General features: G+C 39.5%; 1 protein-coding gene across 1 annotated transcript in view; it reads right to left on the bottom strand.

Annotated features, from left to right (window-relative positions):
- The window catches only part of APOOL (apolipoprotein O like), a 53981-nt gene that overhangs the window by 5943 nt on the left and 25150 nt on the right, over positions 1-22888 (bottom strand). Inside the window, exons 2-6 of the mRNA XM_065411018.1 lie at positions 18522-18626; positions 16753-16872; positions 5588-5642; positions 3052-3150; positions 549-640 (exon numbers count right to left, since the gene is read on the bottom strand). Of these exons, the coding sequence (XP_065267090.1) occupies positions 549-640; positions 3052-3150; positions 5588-5642; positions 16753-16872; positions 18522-18626 (471 nt within the window). The remainder of the gene's footprint in view (positions 1-548; positions 641-3051; positions 3151-5587; positions 5643-16752; positions 16873-18521; positions 18627-22888) is intronic.

The raw sequence follows: 22888 nt of genomic DNA, 5'->3' as shown, positions 1-22888 counted from the left end.
CTTGTAGCTGAACTGCGGGGCAGCATAGTTAAGCCCATAAAATCAATATTTTAAGTAGCTAGCCAACAAGTAAACTTCAAGATGATATTCACAAGAAAATAGTGAGGGGGATTCCCTGTTTCACATGGATCCAGCACTGGATGTGCATTAAAAGAAAGAGCTTCAGAAATGCCACTTGTGTATCCATTGGGCAGTTTCTTGTACAGTATTATTTTAATGCACTGAAATGAGTAGCTGTTAAATTTAATTTTCTGTTAACTAAAAATTGAATTGTATAGTATCTAAAAATGAAACTCTCCTTTCTCCAAGTAAGAATTAAATATGGAAAATAGCACTGTATTGGTCAAGTAAATTCAGCCATTTTATTCGTTTCTGATGGACACGTAATTAACACCAGTGATGCATCACACACACAGTGTATAAACTAATGCCAGCTCCATATCCCTGGAAATTAAAGACTGCAGATGTGTTGAAAATTTCAGTCTCACTCAGTTTAAATATTAAAACGTTGATATTTTCACCCTATGAAAGAACAAAACAAAACTTACCTTAGCAAGTACTACTGACTGAGCTGGGTAACAAATGGATACTGCTAAAGTGGTAAGCCCCAGTGGGTAAGCAATTTTCTTAACTCTAGAACCTGTGTAAACCACACAAATAATTTTAACAGGTACTAGCTACAAATGAAACATAGTATTGGATAGCTATATAATTTTAACCTCCGACTCTTGGCAACTACCTAGATCAAAATCTATCGCAGGTATGATTGGTGTAGAGTTAGGGTCTGTATTCCCATGGGCCAACTGATGTTTCAGTAAAATTTACTGAATTAAAAAAAATGAGGATATATCTTCAATTATGAAATATTATTAAAATCTTCTATATAACTCATTCAAATTCCAGTGTGTATTATCTTGCATTTATTAACGAGTTTCCTCTGCCATCATGCTACCCAACTGCCAGACTCTCTCAGGTTTTTATGAATACTCATACCCTTCTGTGCTTCTAACTAGCCTACATAATTTTGTGTTATTTGTTAATTTTACCCACCTTTTCCAGATCACTAATGAATGTATTAAACATCTGTCCTATTACATATCTCTGAGGCAATCTATTGTTAACACTGATCACTTATTCCTACTCTTTGTTTACAGTCTCTTAGCCAGTTTCTAATCCATGACAGTTCTTTCATATCAGGACTATTTAAGTTTACTTTAAGTTTCTTTGGCAAAGAGTTTTTGAAAGCCCAAATAAATTATATCTATTAGTTCTCTTTTACCCACTATTTTGTTGACACACTTGAAATCTAGCAGACAACAGAAGGACAACATTTTCTTGAATAAACTGTGATGTTTTATCTGTATTATATTCACCTACTGGTAGATGTCATATAACTCTATGTAAGTATTGTTTCAAGCATTTTACCTGGTACTGAAGTAAAAATCATTTGTCAGTTACGCACCCCAACACCTGTTGTAAAAGTAAGTATTTGCTACCCATTAGTGAGTTCCCATTAGTGAGGCTGCATATTTTTGCTAGCAGCTTAACAATTTCAATTCACCCTTGGATCTACACTATCCAGTCCCAGTGATTTGTTGCCCTTTAAGGACTCAATCCTGCCAGCTGTTTCACGTGGATCAGGGTCTAATTTATCAAATTGTTCCAGCACTTTTTCTTTTGACCCTTCAAACACTCACAGTGGCTCATTTTTATTACCTATTGATTGTCATTCTATCATGTTTCAAAAATGCCCATTTTTCCAAGGTCATCTTCCATTACCAAGCACTTTGGTTCACCAGTTTTTGCTTTTAACCTCTGCATATTTGATTCCTCTCGGGAATCCCTCCCTTAGATCTAGTCTGTCCTTTCCCCAATTCATTCTGTAGTGCCTAATGCATTTAAATCCCTCCTTTTTACTATACTACCATTGTATAATCCAAACTGTGGGGAATGATTTAGATTTGGGGCTATTTAAAAATCCAAGGAAATAAAGATCATTTGCAAATGTGATGTTCCAATTATGCCCAGTATTCTCTTTCAATTTGTTGGTGGCTTTACCTAAAAATCACATTTAAATTATGATTTTCCCTGACATTTATTCTTTTGAAAATTTCAGAAGGAAAGATTTGTAAATTCTATAGTAATATAATGAAATACAAAGCCTACAATATGATGTCATAATTTTACAAAAATTAAGTCTGGTGATTTTGAATATTTATTTCATAATTTTATGAAAATTAAATCCAATGATTTTTGAATACATCACTTCTCTCAAGCACATCTCTGTTCCTGTGTCAGTGCACCCAATTCCCCACTGTCTTACACAGCTCCATTTCAACACTCCATGTCACAACTACCATCACTCTGGTCCAGGAGCACTGAGAGACTCTTCAGTGTTCACTAGAAATACTTCTCGATTGGCCAGGAGGTTCATTGAGAGGTTTGAGGTGTTCCTTCCACCAGGAAGACACCTACAACTTATGCTGATCCTTTTAAGGAATGGGGGAGGTACTCTGAGGCAGAGAGTATTGTACAGGAGTAATTTGGATAAGTTCCTCCTCAAACCCTATCCCCTTGCTGGCAGAATCACGACAGAATCTTTTTCATGTGGATCTAGATTTGCATACCTTTCCCCTGACTGTAGAAACTGAATATGATCATTTACATTGTGTGCTGATTTAAATTAATCATCAAGTAATAAATTACCAAAGAAAATTAAGGCATTTCTGATGGCACAATAGGGTCCTATATTTCTAATAAAATAATTATTAAATTATAGAATTACATATACAATTATTTTAAATGAGTAAATTAAACAAAGCTGTAAAAGAAAAATGTCTGCTGGTATCCCCTCTACATACTATAATGATCTGAAATCTTGGTTTGTTTGTTTTTAAAACTATGTAACAACTGTTCACAAGTGTTCAAAAGGTTTTTACCAAAACTTAAGTCAAAATTGCAGAAAGCATAAAATAAAGTATGTTAAATTAAAGACGTGTCATACAATTACCAATGTGACAGCGTTTGAACACAAACAAACAAAGAACATACCTTTTCTTGCCAGAACTAAGCCAGCTAGACCTGAAATTGTAAGTACAGCAACTTTTGGAAGAAATTCTGGAGGTGGATTCTTCAGATAAACATATGTATCTATAAAAAAAAAAAAAATCAAAACAGCTATGGTATAGTAACGGAAGATTAGTCAATTTTCTCTCTCTCTTTCCCCCCCATTTTAAGAGAGAGCAGTAAAGTCATGTCTATCAAAATTTGAATGCTGAGGTAGGCCCTATCTTACAACTGGATCTGCTACTGCGGATACCTGCATCCATGTCAAGCTCCACTGACTTATTTTGAAGGCGGATACATGGGAGTCAGCACTGCAGTAGCAGGATTCTGATGTGTCATTCATAAAATATACATTTTACAAAGTTCACAATCATGCTCTTTAGATACCTTTTTGTATTTAGTAAAATGTTAGCACTTGTTCCTAATGCAAGTTTTCAGTTTTCAATGCATGTTAAAAAGGAATTTAAAAATGGGTGAAAGGAGATGCGACTATGCTGGTGTTTCTTGATTTTTTTAATACTACTACTCCTCGTATATAGCGCTTTTCATCAGTAGATCTCAAAATCTTTCACAATCTTTAACATATTTATTCTCACAATGCCCCTGTGACATAGGGAAGTTTCATTATCCCCATTTTTATAGAACTGAAGCACAGAGAGACTTGCCCAAGGTCACACAGTGGAGCAGGGAACTGAACTGTACTCATCCAAATCCTAGGCTAGTGCCCTAACCACTGGACCATTGTTTGTTTCTTGTTAATGAAACTTATTTTCCACTGGTAATTTCAGAAATGCATCTTTAATACAAAGAGTATTTTTATCTTCAATGCCAGAATTAGGACCAAACTGTGAAGTGTAAATGAGAACTAAAATAAGGAAGCAAGGGAAAGGAATTCTTCTCACCTATACAGCAGTTATGTGTACAGCAGCTGTGTAGCCTCCTCCCTGCTGCTTAAGGTTGCCAGGTGTCCGGTTTTCGATTGGAACGCCCGGTCAAAAAGAGACCCCGGTAGCTCCAGTCAGCACCGCCAACCGGGCCATTAAAAGTTCGGTTGGCAGTGCTGCAGGCCTAAGGCAGACTAGTCTGTAGCTGTCCTGGCACTGCGCTGCACCCCGGAAGCGGCCAGCAGGTCCGGCTCCTAGGTGGCAGGGTGCCCCAGCCCTGAACACTGGCTCCGCACTCCCATTGGCTGGGAACCAGGGCCAATGGGAGCTGGAGGGGAGGTGTCCATGGGCAAGAGCAGTGCACGGAGCCTCCTGGCCCCCCCGCCTAGAAGCTGGACCTGCTGGCCGCTTCCGGGGCACAGCGCGGAGCCAGGACAGGCAGGGAACCTCCCTTAGCCCCACTGCTCCGCTGACCGGGAGCCACCTGAGGTAAGCCCGCACCCCAACCCTGAGCCCCAACCCCCTGTCCCAGCCCTGGGCCACCCCAAACCTGGAGCCCCCTCCTACACCCCAAACCCCTCATCCCTGGCCCCAGCCCAGAGCCCGCACCCACAGCCCAACCCCCTGCCTCAATCCGCAGCCCCCTCCCCTACTGCAAATCCCTCGGCCCCACCCTCCCAGCCTGGAGGCCCCTCCTGCACCCCAGACCTCTTATCCCCAGCCCCACTCCAGAGCCTGCACCCCAGCCAGAGCCCTCACCCTGTCCCACACCCCAACTCGCTGCCCCAGCCTGCAGCCCCCTCCCTCACCATGAACCCCTCATTTCTGGGCCTACCCCAGAGCCCACACCCTCAGTTAGAGCCTTCACTCCCTCCCGCACCCCAGCCCTCTGCCCCAGCCCAGTGAAAGTGAGTGAGGGTGGGGGAGAGCGAGCCATTGAGGGACGGGGAATGTAATGAGCAGGGGGCAGAACCTCAAGGAAGGGGCGGGGCAAGGATGTTCAGTTTTGTGCGATTAGGAAGTTGGCAACCCTACTGCTGCTACCACAGCTACAGATTGTAATAGGAGTTGGACTACCTATGCACCACCTATGTGGAGGTTTAAGCATGTGATGCCACTCCCCAAGTCATGCTCTGTGCTGCTAAGAGAAAGCACTAGGGAGAAAAATTCTACAGCATGTAGCGCACTGGGAACGTAGAGACACTCGGGATGTAGAGCTTCTTGCTCCATTCCCCTTTTATCCAACCCTGTGGTAGAATCATGACAGTTCTCTGACCTTTAGAAACTTCTGAACCTACTGAGGGCTTGGGTAGCATTTGGCCTCAAAATGTCATTTAATATTAAAATCAAAGGAATTACAAACATTAGCTAAATTGGTTGAGTCATAATTACAAAAAGAGAATAGAGCTTCCTTTTTATTTTCAAACAAGAGACTACGGTAAATAGCATGAAGCCAGCTTCTAGGGAAGGCATTTGTACCCCTTCTGTTTTATTGATTCTTGTGTTTGCCCTAGTACAATATCAATATTTTTGATAGAATTTGCTGTTCTCCAGTATAAACCAGCTTTGTAACTTTCATAGCCAAACAATGAGCAAGAAGAGACTAGTTTTAAATTTTGACTATATGACTCACCTACCTTTTCCAAACTGTATTGAATCCATTATCCCGTTTTTAACAAAGACATAGGCATCCTACACAAAAGAAAATTTAGATAAAGTGAACTCTGTTTTTGAGTTGAAGTCTTCAATGCCATGGATACAACACTAACACACTGGACTACATACTTTTCCACTCTGGCCAAAGAGAATCGAGTAATTACATAACAAGTAAAAGAAACAGATCAGGCAAAAAGCTTTTAGAACAAAAAATGCAGAGAGATACATTTCTACTTTGCTCCCAGTACATACAATGTATGTTTAAATTATATATGGATGGTGTGACAGATATTGCAACCATGTGGAAAATCTTTGAGGACCACATTGTATTAAGCATATGAATGGTTTATACATCACTGTGGGTCAGGGACTGTATATAGCTCCAGAGGGGAAGGGCTGCTACAGCTCTGCCAGGAACAGAGCATGTCCAAGCATGTGGACAAGGGGATCCAGTGCATATAGCGTATTTAGATTTTCAGAAAGCCTTTGACAAGGTCCTCACCAAAGGCTCTTAAGCAAAGTAAGCAGTCATAGGATAAGAGGCGAGGGTTTCTCATGGATTGGGGAGGGATAGCTCAGTGGTTTGAGCATTGGCCTGCTAAACCCAGGGTTGTGAGGTCAATCCTTGAGGGGGTCATTTAGGGATCTGTGGCCAAAATCTGTCTGGGGACTGGTCCTGCTTTGAGCAGGGGGTTGGACTAGATGAGGTCCCTTTGAACCCTGATAATCTATGATAACTGGTTAAAAGTTAGGAAACAAAGGGTAGGGATAAATGGTCAGTTTTCAGAATGGAGAGAGATAAATAGTGGTGTCCCCCAGGGGTCTGTACTGGGCCCAGTCCTATTTAACATATTCATAAATGATCTGGAAAAAGGGGTAAACAGTGAGGTGGAAAAATTTGCAGATGATACAAAACTACTCAAGATAGTTAAGTCCCAGGCAGACCGCGAAGAGCAACAAAAGGATCTCTCAAAACTGGGTAACTGGGCAACAAAATGGCAGATGAAATTCAGTGTTGATAAATGCAAAGTAATGAACATTAGAAAACATAATCCCAACTAAACATAAAATGATGGGGTCTAAAGTAGCTATTACCATTCAAGAAAGAGATCTTGGAGTCATTGTGGATAGTTCTCTGAAAACATCCACTCAATGTGCAGCGGCAGTCAAAAAAGTGACCAGAACATTGGGAATTATTAAGAAAGGGATAGATAATAAGACAGAAAATATCATATTGCCGCTATATAAATCCATGATACACTCACATGTTGAATACTGCATGCAGATGTGGTCACCCCATCTCAAAAAGATATTGGACTTGGAAAAGGTTCAAAAAAGGGTAACAAAAATGATTAGGGGTATGGAACGGCTGCCGTATGAGGAGAGATTAATGAGACTGGGACTTTTCAGCCTGGAAAAGAGATGACTAGGGGGGATATGATAGAGGTCTATAAAATCGTGACTGGTGTGGAGAAAGTAAATAAGGAAGTGTTATTTACTCCTTCTCATAACACAAGAACTAGGGGCCACCAAATAAAATTAATACGTAGTAGGTTTAAAACAAACAAAAGGAAGTCAACCTGTGGAACTCTGTGCCAGAGTATGTTGTGAAGGCCAAGACTATAACAGGGTTTAAAAAAAGAACTAGGTACATTCATGAAGGATAGGTCCATCAATGGCTATTAGCCAGGATGGGCAGGGATGGTGTCCCTAGCCTCCGTTTGCCAGAATCTGGGAATGGGTGACGGGGATGGATCAATTGGCGACTAACTGTTCTGTTCATTCCCTCTGGGACACCGGGCATTGGCCGCTGCTGGAAGACAGGATACTAGGCTAGATAGACCTTTGGTCTGACCCAGTATGGCTGTTATGTTCTTAGCTAAGAACAGTGTGTGGGGGGGTGGTGGTAAAGGTGAATCACTCAGTTTATAAACATCTCCAGAGAGGTACCACCCATTGTAAGGCTTCCACATACTGGTTAAAACTGGGTTTTCCAGAGACCCACAGAGAAAGAAAGAGTTTTGGGCATAAAAAGGCAGTGTTTAAACAGACCCAGGACTTTCTTTCTGATCCAGCAAATTGACAGGACCTACTGTCCTGTAGGGGCTCTAATCCTTGTGGTAAGGTTAGAAAGACTTTGGCCTATGCGGGCCCCATAATGCTGATGGGTGACGATTGGTATGTTTAGTGTGTGCTTAAATCTATTTATTATTTTTATTATGCTTTTACCTTAAGAATAAATATACTTGCTTAGAAGGAGCTGTGTGGTAGCTTGTGACGGCTGGCAATACCCTGTTCATAGCCCTGAGAGAGAAAACAACACACAAGTGCTGGCCTTTAGGGTGACTGGCATGCTGGGGATATTGCAGTAGAAAGCAGGGAGCTGTGCAGCTTAAAACTCCACAGTCAGAAAGGAGTGGGACAAGGGTCCCTGCCCAGAGACAGGTAACAGCTAGAGACTTGACTGGGCACTAATGGAATGAACCACAGAGGGGGATACACAGGCAGTTCCCCTGAAACCGTGACAGATAGTACCTTTTAACTCCCACCCCCAATCGCTTTTGTACATACTGAAAGTGTTTCCAAATTTCAATACAACTATGGCATTCCTTGAAGAAAAAAAATTGTACAGTAATTTAAAAAATAATAATCTAGGGAGCAAAAAATAGAGCACCCAAATGTAAAAAGTTATTCTTCACTGTATCTGAAATATTTAATGTAATATTATTGAATATCAATTTTGAATATTTTTTCCCATATAGTAAAGTTATGCTGGTAGGGAAAAAGCCCAACTTCTCTATGTGCAGTTACACTTAATGTTTAACTCCTCTATAAACGTAAAGATTACATGATGTACAATAGTGATTTGCATTGAGTTATTTGTGTTCAGTGATCTAGTTCAGTCAGATGTGCAACCTAGCCTCAGAAAGTAATTTACCAGTTAATCCTATTGACATCCAACAAGAGAACCATTCAAATGTACTAGTCCACAGCAAAATTTCAGCTTGGTCAAAAGTCATATTTAACATTTTTCTTGAAGTAGTAAGGGAAGATATAGTATGATAGGCTATAGTTTGAATCATCACAGTGAGGCTTACTAAGCATAGCAAGAATTAGTATACCGCACATGCTTCAGAACATCTATTTACTTCAGATTATAAAGGTATAATTCTATTTCTTTTATGAGAAATTTTGTTGCAATCAATTTTTGAATTTATACCACAAGGGGTCACTGCTATTCAAGCATTGAAATACTAAAAACCACTTTAGAAACTGTTTAAGCGAATATATAGAAAAAGTATGATACTTTAATTGTGAATGCTTTAGGACCAAATCCTTGTTTCAGTGAAATCTCCCATTGATTTAAATGGAATCAGGATTTGACCTTGAGTAAGTACTGATGACAATGATTATGGTTACATTTTCCAAAGTGCCTACGTGATTTAGAGGCTTTTTGAACATGGGACTCAAGTCATTTAGATGCTTTTGAAAGTTTTGCTCCAAGGGTCTAAATAAAAAAATAATAAATACCAAATGGAAGAAAGGGAGAGTTGATAGTAATGAATATAAATCACAAGTTAGGAATTGCAGAAAATTGATAAGGGAAGTCAAGGGACACAAGAAATGTATTGCCAGTAGACTTAGGGACAATAAGGAGTTTTTAAAATATATTAGGAACAAAAAGAATCTGACAATGACACTAGTCCATTACTAGATGGGAATGGTAGAATTATCAATAATCAGAAAAGGCAGAAGTGTTCAGTACAAATTTGTTCTGCATTTGGGGAAACACAGATGACACAGTTTCATTGTATAGTGATAACATACTTTCCATTCCACCAGCATATCGGGAGAATGTTAAACAGAAGCTACTAAAGTTAGACTTTTTAAATCAGCAGGTCCAGATAACTTGCATCCAAGAGTTTTAAAAGTGCTAGTTGAGCAGCTCACTGGACCATTAACATTGATTTTCAATAAGTCTTGCAGCACCACGGGTGTTCCAGAAGACCGGAAGAAAGCCAATGTTGTACCCATTTTAAAAAAAGGTAAATGGGATGATCCAGGTAAATACAGGCCAGTCAGCTTAACATTGATCTTTGGCAAGATCATGGAGTGGTTGATACGGGACGCGATTAATGAAGAATTAAAGGAGAGTAATGTAATTAATGTCAATCGTTATGGGTTTAAAGAAACTAGAACCTGCCAAACTTACTTAATATCTTTTTTTTTTTTTTAAATGAGATTACAACTTTGGTTGATAAAGGTAATAGTGTTGACATAATACACTTCTTTAAGAGGTTTGACTTGGTACTGTGCGACATCTTGATTAAAAAACTAGAACGATGTAAAATTAACATGGCACACATTAAATGGATTAAAAAACAGGCTAAATGACAGGTCTCAAAATGTAACTGTAAATGGGGAATCATCATCAAGTAGGATCGTTTCCAGTGTGGATCCTGCAGGGAGTGGCTTTTGGCCCTATATTATTAAACATTTTTAACAAAGACATGGAAGAAAATAAAATCATCACTAATAAAATCGGATAACAAAAACTGGTAAATAATGAAGAGAACAGCTCACTGATTCAGAGCAATCTGGATCACTTAGTAAACTGGGCGCAACCAAACAATTTGTGTTTTAATATGGTGAAATGTAAATGTATACCTCTAAACAAAGAATGTAGGCCATATTTACTTGATGGGGGACTCTATCCTGGGAAGCAATGACTCTGAACAACATCTGGGGGTTATGATGGAAAATCAGCTCAACATGAGCTCCCAGTGCGATGCTGTGGCCAAAAAAGCGAATGCAATCCTAGGATGTATACACAGGGGAATCTCAGGTAGGAGTAGAGAGGTTATTTTACCTCTTTATATGGCTCTGGCAATTGCTGCTGGAATACTAAGTCCAGGTCTGGCACCCACGATTCCAGAAGGGAAGAGGGTTGAGAGAAGAGCCATGAGAACGATTAAAGGATTAGAAAACCAGCTTTATAGTGACCATCTCAAGGAGCTCATTCTAATTAGCTTAACAAAGAAAAGGTTAACAGGTGACTGGATTACAGTCTATAAATATCTACATTGAGAACAAATATTTAATAATGGTCTCTTCAATCTAACCGAGCAACGTATAACATGTTCCAGTGGCTGGAAGCTGAAGATTGACAAATTCATACCGGAAATAAAACGTACATTTTTAACAGTGAGAGTAATTAACCACTGGAACAATTTACCAAGCGCTTTGGCAGACTATCCATCACTGACAAAATTTTAAATCAAGATTGGATTTTTTCCAAAAGATATGCCCTAGCAATATTTTTGAGGCCATTCTAGGCATGTATTATACAGGAGGTCAGACTAGATAATCAGAATGGTCCAATCTGGCCTTGGAATCTATGTATTATCCCTATGTACATGAATAACCATACTCAATAGTGTGTACGTGTTTGCACAACTGGGGCTTAAAAGTAGCAACACTTATGAAATGCAAGAAAAATCTACTTTGCACAGTTTCTTCAGGTTGCTTACTTCCCTTCCTTTAACCTGATTATTTAGTATCAAAGATTGTTTTGGGTGATTTACTTATTGTGGAATCTTTGTCTTAAAAATAGAATTTTACTAAAATATCATACTTAAAGCATATCAGAGGTAGTTCATGTTGTGCTATAAGTGCAAACAAAATTTATGTACTTTAAATAAAATAATCTTGCACTACTTTATAACTATTAATTAAAAATCCTCATGACAACAGTTCTGTGGTGATGAGAAAATGGAACATATTTTATAAAATAAGCAATATACTGACATTTAATGTATATTTACACTAGAAGATCACATGAGATCATACAAGATTGCCAAAGTTAACACCCACTGTTAATTTGGCTAAGGGATACGGTGACACTCTGTACCTCAAAGTAGTACCCTGGAACCCCCATATTCACCGCTGTGATATCATCCTATGTTTTGAACAAAGTATGCCTTGTATGGTATCATTTTGCAAGTCTTGAGATGTTGAACAATAATAACCTGTTGAATTGTACGTACTATCATTGTATGTGAAGTTATGAAGTATTTCCATACGTGTTACTGAAATACGTTATGAGGTTGGGAATACCCACAACCAGCGTTTCAGTTACAAAGGAATAGCCATCAATAGCCAGATGGTTGTTAATGGCTCCTCGGCACACAATCCGCTATCCCAGAGGCTTCTTGGAGAAGGCACGTACACAATAGAGACTGCTTGACCAATGGGGATTGCCTGACCCCCACATCAGAGCAAGAATCTTTTCAGCAAGCTAGAAGTGTAAAAGAGAGACAGTGACATCATCATTTGGCCTCTCCCCCCTCAACACCTGGAAGAACGTCTGCAGGACAAAGACTTTGAACTGGGAAAGTTTGGTCTTAAGGTAACTATCGCTGACCTTTATGCCTACCACTTATCACTCAAAATCTACCTTTCTGTAGTTAATAAACTTCTTTTAATGTTTTATCTTACCAGTGAGTTTGTCTAAAGTGCCTGGGAATTTTCAGCTCAAATTACAAAGGCTGGTGCATGTCCAGTTTCCTATGAAGAAGTGGCAAACTAACTTATGAACTTAAACTGGTCATGCTTCTGACCAGTGCAAGACAGTACAATTCTGGGGTGCAAGACTGGGGAGTTGGAGGAAATTGGCTGGAGCCTCTCTGTTGATGGTTCATGAGTGACTGGGAGATCATTCATGCAACACAGTTGGGTGTGTCCCTGTCTGTGAATGTCTGTGTAAGTGCATTGCCCATCAGAGGCTTGTAGCTTGACATCAGCATCACAGTGTGAGAAGCAATCCAGGTTGGTGGGACACAGAGCTCAGCGGTCCCACAATACAGGTTTCACCCCGGGGACCACGTCACAGTACACGCTCCCACATCAAATGGCATGAGGGAACCGATTTAAAGCTTGATCAGCTTTTTACCTTTCGGCATGCATTGTACACAACTTGAAGGCAAGGAGTGCTGTGCTCAGCAAAACACCCTATAGCTCAGGGGTAGGCAACCTATGGCACGTGTGCCGAAGGGGGCACGCAAGCTGATTTTCAGTGGCACTCACACTGCCTGGGTCCTGGCAGTGAGAGTTTCTTAAAAACCTTATTTACTTTACATACAACAATACACCTCTACCCAGATATAACGCGACCCGATATAACATGAATTCGGATATAACATGGTAAAGCAGCGCTCTGTGGGGGCAGGGCTGCGCACTCTGGCGGATCAAAGCAAGTTTGATATAATGCGGTTTCACCTATAACGTGGTAAGATTTTTTGGCTCCCGAGGACAGCATTACATCGGGGCAGAGGTGTAGTTTAGTTATATATTATAGACCAGGGGCAGGCAACCTATGGCACGTGTGCCGAAGGCGGCACGCAAGCTGATTTTCAGTGGCACTCACACTGCCCAGGTCCTGCCCACCGCTCCGGGGGGCTCTGCATTTTAATTTAATTTTAAATGAAGCTTCTTAAATATTTTGAAACCTTATTTACTTTACATACAACAATAGTTTAGTTATATATTATAGGCTTATATAAAGAAACCTTCTAAAAAGGTTAAAATGTATTACTGGCACGCGAAACCTTAAATTAGAGTGAATAAATGAAGATTCGGCACACCACTTCTGAAAGGTTGCCGACCCCTGCTACAGCTATATCTATGGGAAAACTACAAATTATGGAGGATTACATGGATTCACTGTGAGTTAGACCTGGTGTACACTAGGAATTATTGCCAGTATAATGACGTCGTTTAGGGATGTGATTGCTTTTTATTACATTTTTATGCTGGCAAACCTCCTAATAGAGATGCAGCTTATACCAGCAAAAGAGCGCTTCTGATGGTATAGCTTATGCTGATTCCCCAAGCAAAATAAACTATGCCAGCAAATGCACATTTTTGTCAGAATAACTGCATCTACAGTAGAGTTTTTCCCAGTACAGAAGTGTCATTAAAAAAAAATAATAATAATAATAATTAACCCAAACAACATTTCCACAGCAGCAAAACCTTAAATGTACACCTGGCCTGGGTCACTAGTTTAGATCCAACTCTGGTCAGTGTTATTGAAAAGATATTAGGAGTTCTGAGAGTCGTTCAATATCTTTATCCAAGATCAATTGGTGGTTTCAGACTAGCTGCTACAGGACCAGAGTGCACTTTAGAAAAAGTGCCATCAAAATTGTCACCTTTGTGGTTCATTGACACCTTCATTTCTAGAAGTGGCTGCAAGGAACCGGGCGGGGGCCTCATACCGAGGTACCTCCCATGCTATAACTGTTATATGGATTAACTGATGAGAGGACTTTAATTTCCAGGACTATCAACCTGATGTATTTTATGAGCACTACACTCACTTGAAATGCCTGCAGGCCATGCTTTAGCTGACAGAGTTATATATATGATGCCTTGCTGCACAAATGACTGTTCCTTTTTGATCTAGATTCTAAACAGTAGAGGCAAGTTTCGAAGTGGCTAGAGAAAGCCCTCTTATTAAGGTAAAAGAAAAGGAAAATATGACGACGAATGTCAAAATAACAGTGTTCACCATTAAGAGTTATTATTTGTTAACAGTTATGAGACAGTCATAGCTAAGATACCACAGTGTTGCTCTATACTTAAAATATTAAGCAGCTCTGGTAACTATGTGGTATTTATCACCAAATCACAACTTTGTTTTGGAAATCACAACATGTTTCAGGAATTCTAACAACATAACCCCCTCTGTCACTGTTTCTTAAGTTATATAAACCAGTGCAATACTGACTGGCAGCAACAGAGAATTATTCAGGAGGGGTATGTGAAATCCAGTTGCTTTTAAATGTTAAAGATGAAAATGACAAGGTGATCAAGTCAAATCGGAGTATCACCGTTATCGTCTGTTGTAATAACACGCCATCTCCAGATTCCTTCAAAAAGAGTGAAGTTTTTGTTTTGTTTTTAATAAAAAAAAAAAGCAATATCCAGTGACTGATGACACTCCTCTTCAAGGGACAGTCAGCTTGAAATCTAATCAATTTAAAAAAAAAGTGTTTAAAATATTTTCAGGTACTACACTCATCCTTAACTACTTCTGCCAGTTTCTGTATTTTATAATCATGTTTTCCTGTTTGTAAATATTTTTCTTCCCTCTTGCTATATGAAAGGTCCACACAAACAAAAAGGAAAACAAATTGACTATACAGGGGGAAATTGTAAAGTTGGCTATATACAAAATGCTGTCAAATTCCTAAAGTAAACAAACCCCAGATGTTCGGTTTTCAACCGAAACACCCAGTCAAAAAGGGACCCTCCCCAGCCCAGTGAAAATGAGCGAGTGAGTGAGGGTGGGGAAGAGCGAGCAACGGAGGGAGGAGGGATGGAGTGAGCAGGGCGGGGCCTCGGCGAAGGGGCAGGACAAGGGTGTTCAGTTTTGTGTGATTAGAAAGTTGGCAACCCTAAGTCCAAAAAAAGATACATCTTTGCTAACTCTTAGTTGTTATAAGCGAGGTGTTAAAATTAGCCAGAGTATAATACTTAAGTCAGTGTCCCTTGAAGAGACATACAAAGGACACTAACATATAGAAAAGAACAAGACACAGAAGCATCCCTACGCCACACAAATAAAAAGTGACTGGGTGAAAGCTGGGCACTCAGATATACAACTTGCACCACCAGTAACTTACAGTTGCAGTCCTCCTGTGATGCTATACAAAGACAAAACTATTTAGGAAATGTAAAGCTAGAACTCCATATTATGTAGACTGACAAATCTTGTAATGAAATTTTAGCTGACTCTGAGTAACCCCTCAAGTGTGTCCCATGGACTTACTGTACTCTTTCTTCAGGACCTCATACCTACCCCACTGATCATTCAGCTCATCCAGACAATCTCCGCATCATTGAATTTCCTTCCCTTCTTAAAATCTTTTTTTCCTTGTTAGCTAACATTGCACTTTTATTTAGCATGGGAATGGAGTGTACACGAAAATGAAAGCCCTGGCAATCTTCTACATAAAGTGTACGAATGTGCAAAAATATATCTTAGTTTGATGAGGACCATAGCAAAGATATGGTAATAACACAGATTCTTTAAATAGTGAGGTCATGAGGTTAATGGATGAAAAATAATTTTAAATGTCAAGAGCTCCAAGGCAGACATCATAAGAAATCACACAGCCTAACTGTACTAACAATGGCAGCTGAAAGAACTATGGTATTAAATACAGTTCTTTGGATCCAATTAAAAATCTGAATTATTAGCTTCTTAAACTGGAAAACAGGTTTTATTCTAATGAAAAAAAAACCAAGAGAAATGTTTTTGTTCCTTTTACTTTATTGAGCTAAAACAATCTGCAATGCTGAAGTAACTCTTATTACTCTAAATTTCTTAAAATTGGCATTTGTAGTTTAAAATGTGAAGTTTTAAAAATATGGAACTGACCAGGTGGTCTTAGGAGTTAGTATTACTATTTAATGACTGGGTTCATTGTGTAAAATATTGCTATTTGAATCATTTAATCAAGCAAACCATGGGAAGACCTAGAACTTGCATATTCCCGGGCGTTCAAATTTTCCATCAATCCATTTCAACCAGTGCAGTTGGGGAAAAGTAAAATTACAATGTCAATTCAAAATTGGGCCCCATTCCAGCAAAGACTTATGCCTCAGTGAATATGCCTATTCAGTGAGGGTGGACATAATTCTTTAATTTAAATGACTTTTAAAAATAAAGTGACAAAAAATAAAATGTAATAGCATTGGGAAAAAAAACAACATATTAACATATTCCACTCTTGTTTTAACCAAATAGTGATTTTGTATGCTGCCATTAGATGCTGTCAAAATTGTGAAATCCAGGGGTAGACGGAAAGGGACCTGTTCGGGGTCACTGCTGTTTGGTTTGGACTGCAGGGAGATTGAAGAGGTCATCTCACTCTCCACACACCTTTCTTGGCTCCCTGCTAAGCTCAGGACAAGAATATCATTCATACTTGTCCCCTACATACCATGGCAATTCTGATTTAATTAAGTGCCCAACAAATTGTATGGAATATGCTGCTCTTTAATGTTGTACACAAGTGTTTGTTCAGGAATTCCTGAACATTTTGTCTTCAAGCATTAATCAAACTATATTTCTTACCTTGCACCACTCAACATAATGACTAGTTGTCTTTCTTAATGTAGAAAACCCCACCTGCAAATGACCAGGGTCTTCTTCAACATATCTTGATTTCAGAGGCGGCACACAATAAATGGGAAGCTGAAAGGAAAAGAATCTATTCTAGCGAGCTTGTTTCAGAAACATATAAAAGTCATTACATGTAAATACCAAATTTTAGAAACAACTTTAAAGAAAATAGCAAATGTTCTTTCTTCCCATAAGACAACAAAGCCTTCATATCATGTTGTATCTATAAACCTACTTTACAAAACTGTGGTGAGGATTAATTAATTCATATAAAGTTCTTGGAGATGAGAAGCATTATATAAGTGTTAATTAGTAGCATTATTACTGAGAAGGATATAGTCTCTCTCTCTCACACACACACACACACACACACACACACTCTTCTACTTTAGAAAATAAAATGAGGGCAAGAATTGGAAAACCAGTCTTTTTAATATGAATACAAATATCTAAATGTGTGATATTACTTAAAATTGAACTTTAGAGCAATAGTAACATGCAAGTCTCAGTAAATACTGTTGTGATGAATTGAGGCTACGGCTGTGCAACTTATGACTTCTGGTTGATATTGTGAAGTTATATTATGAAAAAATGGGAGCCTATATGTATGTAGTTCCACCAATGCTGACAGGTCCTGTAGCTTGTACACACAAGATAGGGACAATGGAATATACTTGAGGTTAATGACAGTATTTCAACCACATCAAAAGGTTATAGAGAAGCACAGCTTACCCTTGGAAATCAAGTTTAGTGGACTCCTCTGAAAGGGGGGGAGGAAGGGAGGGAAGATAGGAGCAGTGGAAAGTTACGCAAAGGACAAAACAAAGGTAGTGGGGCAGGGGAGGTTAAATAGCGAGCCAAATGAGAAGAGGAAGCAGGGAGGCAGGAAACAGCAAGGTCACAGAAGCTGAGTAAGGGAGTTCACAAGAGGGAGAGAGCCTCTATGAAGCAGGAGACACCCTGCCTGCCTGCTTTTCTGAACATCTATGATCCCCAACGACCTGCTAGAAAGTGAAGGACACTGCCGTTTAAGATGTTTATTGTTCTGTATGAGCTGTTCTCTTGTTTTATATGATTAAGAACAAAAGTGTGCGTGCAAATTAACTGCTTCACAACTGCTGCATCCCCCTGAGAATTAACCATAAACCAGAAGCTTCACACATTTTGGGTGGAGTTTTGGGAGAGGATGTGTTTAAGTACAAGGGAATTTGGAAGAGCCGCTATTGGTCCAAGGGGCCAGGCAGATGGACAATGCTTTCCTGTTCTCTGAAAGGGATGCCACATAAAAGGTTTGTGCCCTGACAGTGTGACTAAATTTCCCAAGATTGGGGCAGTGGCTGGACTCTGCTCAGACTCCAGAGGCTTAATGCAACTTGGGGACCCAAGGACACAGAGGCTTGGATTTTCCTCGCAGCAATCCTGGCCAGGAGGGGTCACTTGCTAGGATCTGTGACAACTGTATTCCCGCCTGCTTGGCCTACATCTGTAAAATCTATTATTATATTAAACTTTTAAAACTATTTTTTCTGTAATTCTGTCTATATTTTGATCATTTGTAATAGCATATAAAGCAGTGCTATAGCATTCCAAAACATCTTCTAAATATTATTCTTTGTTTTCTGTAGCATATAGTTTACAGAAAAGATTCATTGGTGTTGGTATACGTTCACTTATTGTTTAAAAAAAAAAAAAAATGTATGGGACAATAGCAAGAATCTTACCTGATTTGGCTTCACTGACTGGGCTTTTGATTCTTCTTCTGTCGCAGCATATACATTAATAGATACAAATGCCAGACCAGCAGGGATAGCTGCGAGCGTTGCCATCTGGGAGAGAGACAGAGATAAAAAAAGAATCTTTATTTGTTAATTAGGAAACTCTCTTTTCTCCTCTTCACTAAAATCCAGAGGTCATTCCAGTAACACTGATGTGACTGATCTAACAGACCAAGCATGTCAAATGATTTTAAATTAAAAATCAGGTTAAGAAAGTACCTTTTAAAATTCACTTCTATCACACAAAAACCATCAGAAACCTTTTTGATACAACAAAAGTACAAGAGCATTCACTTTGAAAGAGTTCCAGAGCCTGAAAAGTGCAGTCCACTGTATTGGTATGGCCCTACTACTAGTTTTTTAGTAATTTTTTATTTATCAGAATTACCTCTGAGATGCAGTCTAAGATTGCACTATTACATCTGCTAGTTCAATTTCAGAAAGCAGCAATTAATATTGTTTCCCACAGATATTATTACTGCCAGTACCATAATGCTATGTTTGGGTACTTCTGACTACACTCATTTTATTTAAAGTAATATTGATAGAATGGTTTTGTCAAACAAAATAAATAATACATCAGAAAGAATATGTATTGCAATAGCATCTAGGAGACCCACTCATGGTTCAGTCTCATTTTGCTATGCACTGTTTAAACAAAGAAGAAAGAGGTGGTGCTAAAGAGTATGCATTTCCCTCACCACGATGGCTTTCTATTTAAAGATAGCTCATAGCATGTATATTAATAAATTCTGCTTCTCAAATATTGGATTTTACTAGTAAATCTCAGTGTTATAATACATACACAAGTAAATACTAAGAAGAGTTTTATGGAGAAGGTATGTTTTATCTTTGAGTTCTATTTCAGATTCTGCCGTATACTGGCAGTGTGACCATGGGCACATCACTTGGGCCAAAACGTATAGTTTAGGCCTGATTTTCAGAGGTGTTGAAAACCCACATCTCCAATGTAAGCCAATGGGAACTTGCAAGTGGTTAGCACTTCAGAAAATCAGGTGCAGTATATCCAAGACAGATATCCAAAAGTCACTGGCCACTTTTGAAAATTTTGGCTTTAAATCTCTAACAGTAAAAGGTTAATACTTGCCTGTCTCACATTTGTGTTGGGTGGCTTAATGTTTTAGATACGTGTTAAACATTGGCTTATGTAGCTCAAAGTGGGTTGCTGTAATCTCCACTCCCAGTAGCCTATCAGCCTGGTTTTGTTTAATGCTTAAGTAAAATATGGAAGGTGGCATAAGCAAACAGATACAATGTGTTCTTTTTGCAAATGTTGTTGAAGATATTAGATAATTCTGTTCAAATACAACATCTTTTCAACTGACCCTTGGGAGATAATAGTATAGTCTGTTTACAGCAAGAAAAAAGGAATGTGCATAGAGCATCTTGAATATGGATCATGCTCAGTACCACTGGCTTAGTTTATTAACTATCCTTTTCTATTTTTACTTTAGCATTTATTTCATTTGATATTCATCATCACATGACTCTGTTGATGTGTCTGGTTCAGTCAGCCTATGTACTTTCTTTGAAAAATCAGTTTGAAAAAAAAAATTAAAAAAAAATACAGATGTCACTATACAAACACACACTCAAATATGGGTGCAGCTCTGCAAGCAGAAACCTACCTAATACAAGCAACACTACATTGACCATAGTATAAGGAACAGGAAAAGGCTTTGGATTTCAATTTCTTTATAACTTATGGACCATTTCGATAAAGCATTTCAGAACAGAAAAAAAAAAGACATTTAATTTACTTTTTCAGTTTATTTCTATAATTGTTTTAAAACAGTAAAAAAAAAAGGCACTCCATGTGCCTGAGACCAGAGAATGCTTCAAAGTAGTGTCTGCTGGTTCGTGTCTACATTCTTGCTCACCTTGTGCTCTGTGCTGACGGTATAAGGTGCGGTATGGTCAGACACCTCTCCAGTACCTCCACTTATTGCAAATCAGAGATGATATGAAGTAGAGGGGAAGGAGGGCAGGTAGTGGAATACAAATAGGGTTGACACATCCTGAGAAATCCAGCTATGAAGGATAACTTCCCTTTCTTCTTCTTCAAGTGCTAGTCCCTATGTGTATACCGCTGTGGGAGATTGACAAGAGGCACTCAAAGAGAAGGAGGGGCAAGTATGGTAGTGATATGGCTGCTTGTAAAATCACTATCCCAAAATCATCTCATCAAAAGATGAGATGGAGGAGGCATGGACCAAGGCATAATGTCTCATGAATAGGAGGATGGAACTCCATGTTGCTGCCTTACAGATGTCAAGCAGAGATATTTCTTGAAGTGATGCCACAGAGGCTGCCTGTGCTCTTGTAGAGTGAGCATGTGTCCCATGTGAGGGAGGAAAGTGTGCCAGCTGATAAAGTAGAATACAGACAGAGATCCACTTGGAGATCTTCTGTGAGGAAATAGTTTGCCTTCGGGCTCATTCTGCTAGGGCAACAAACAGCCTAGGTGACATTCTGATTGGTTTCATTCTCTGTAGGTACAATGCCAAAGTTTATCTCACATTCAGAGAATGAAGTCTTTTCTGTAAGGCATGGGGCTTCAGGAAGAACACAGGTAAGTGGTTAGTCCAGGTATGTCAAGTTCCAAAACTTCTTTAGGAGTGAATTGCGCACGTAATCATAGCGAGACTTTGTCTTTATGAAATATTGTGTAAGGAGGGTCTGCCATCAGGATCTCTGGTTCACCTACTTGTCTTGACAGGTGAGTCATCAAACAGGTAGCCAGGGATTTGAAACATGGCTGAGTAAGAGTTAAAAGTACTAAATTAAGGTCCCATTGAGGAGTTGGTCTTATTACAAGTGAGAAAGTTCTAATTAATCCTCATAAGAACATGGAGTTGCTAAATGTTGGAGGGTGATGTGCACGGATTACTGCCAGGTGAACCTATATAGAGCTAGGAACAAGACCTGTCATCTTGAGGGTAAGGAGATAATCCAAAATATCAGGAATACTCATTGTCTCAGGAGATACATTGAGCTCCTGGGCCCAGACAAACGCTTCCACTTTCTTAGATAACATTTTTGGGGTGCAGTCCGTCCTTTCTGGTCTTAGTAAGGACTGCTTACACTGTTTTGGAACAAGAATGTTCTAGGTCCCACACCCATTCAAATACCATACCTTGATATGAAGAGTTTCTGAGTTGGGCTGACATACACAGAAGACTTGGGCCATTTGGGCACAATGAGAATGACTTGTGCTCTGTCTTGTCGAATATTCTGCAGTAATCGAGGAAGAAGAGGGATAACAGAAAAGACATAGTTCAAGCAGTCTGTCCAAGGGAGTAGGAGAATATCGCTTCTGGAGTACTGATCCTGAGCTCCCCTGGAACAGTATGTATGGCACTTCCTGGCAAACAGGTCCCAGGTAGATGTTCTCCACTGAGTGAAGATGTTCTTCACGACTAAACTGTGTAACTTCCACTCATAGTCAGTGACAAACTGCCTGATGAGGCTGTCCACCAGCAAATTCTAGGTTCCTGGGAGGCACACTGCTGATAGGGTGATGTGGTTCTTGATACACTAGTTCCATAAATTGACCACTTCTATACACAGAGAAATGGATCTTGCTCCTCCTTGTTTGTTTACATCAGATATGGTTATCATATTGTCTGACATTATGAGAATGTGGTGAGACTGGATTAATGGTAAGACTGCCCTGAATCTTTCTTGGGCTGCTCTGAATTCCAGGATATTTATATGCATTCTGGTTTCCCAGAGCATCCAGTCACCCTGTACTGTGTGACTGTCCATATGAGTGCCCCAACCTAACAAGGAAGAGTCCATGATTACTGTCCTATCAGGCATGGAGCACAGGAAAGGAACTCGTGCAGGAGCTTTCCACCAAGTCAGAGAAGACTTTATCTTGATGGGAAAGGTCACTATAGTGTTCATGCTGGGTTTACTCATGTGTATTGTTCGAAGCCAAGCCTGCAGGCAGCAGAGATGGAGTGTGGGAAATGGCGTTACATAAGTACATGACACCATGTGACCCAGCATCAGATCCAGACCCATGTCCGAAGGTTGTATATAACCTGATCTATCAAGTTTCCCATGGCTTGGAATCTATACACAAGGAGATACCACCTTGTTCTGATTGAGTCTATGGTCACCCCTATAAAACCTAGTCAGGGTAGACTCTTACACGTTCACAGAGATTCACAGGGATGCTAGGAGATGGAGCAGTGACTGGACATGTCCTGCTTGTGAGAAGCCAGTCATCAAGATATGGCAAGATGGTGGAAACACCCCATTGTGCTGTTACTATGGAAAACACT

Source organism: Emys orbicularis, chromosome 9, assembly GCF_028017835.1.
Source record: "Emys orbicularis isolate rEmyOrb1 chromosome 9, rEmyOrb1.hap1, whole genome shotgun sequence".
NCBI lineage: Eukaryota > Metazoa > Chordata > Testudines > Emydidae > Emys > Emys orbicularis.
Note: the sequence above shows the minus strand (reverse complement) of the source record. Positions and strands in the feature narration are given on the sequence as shown.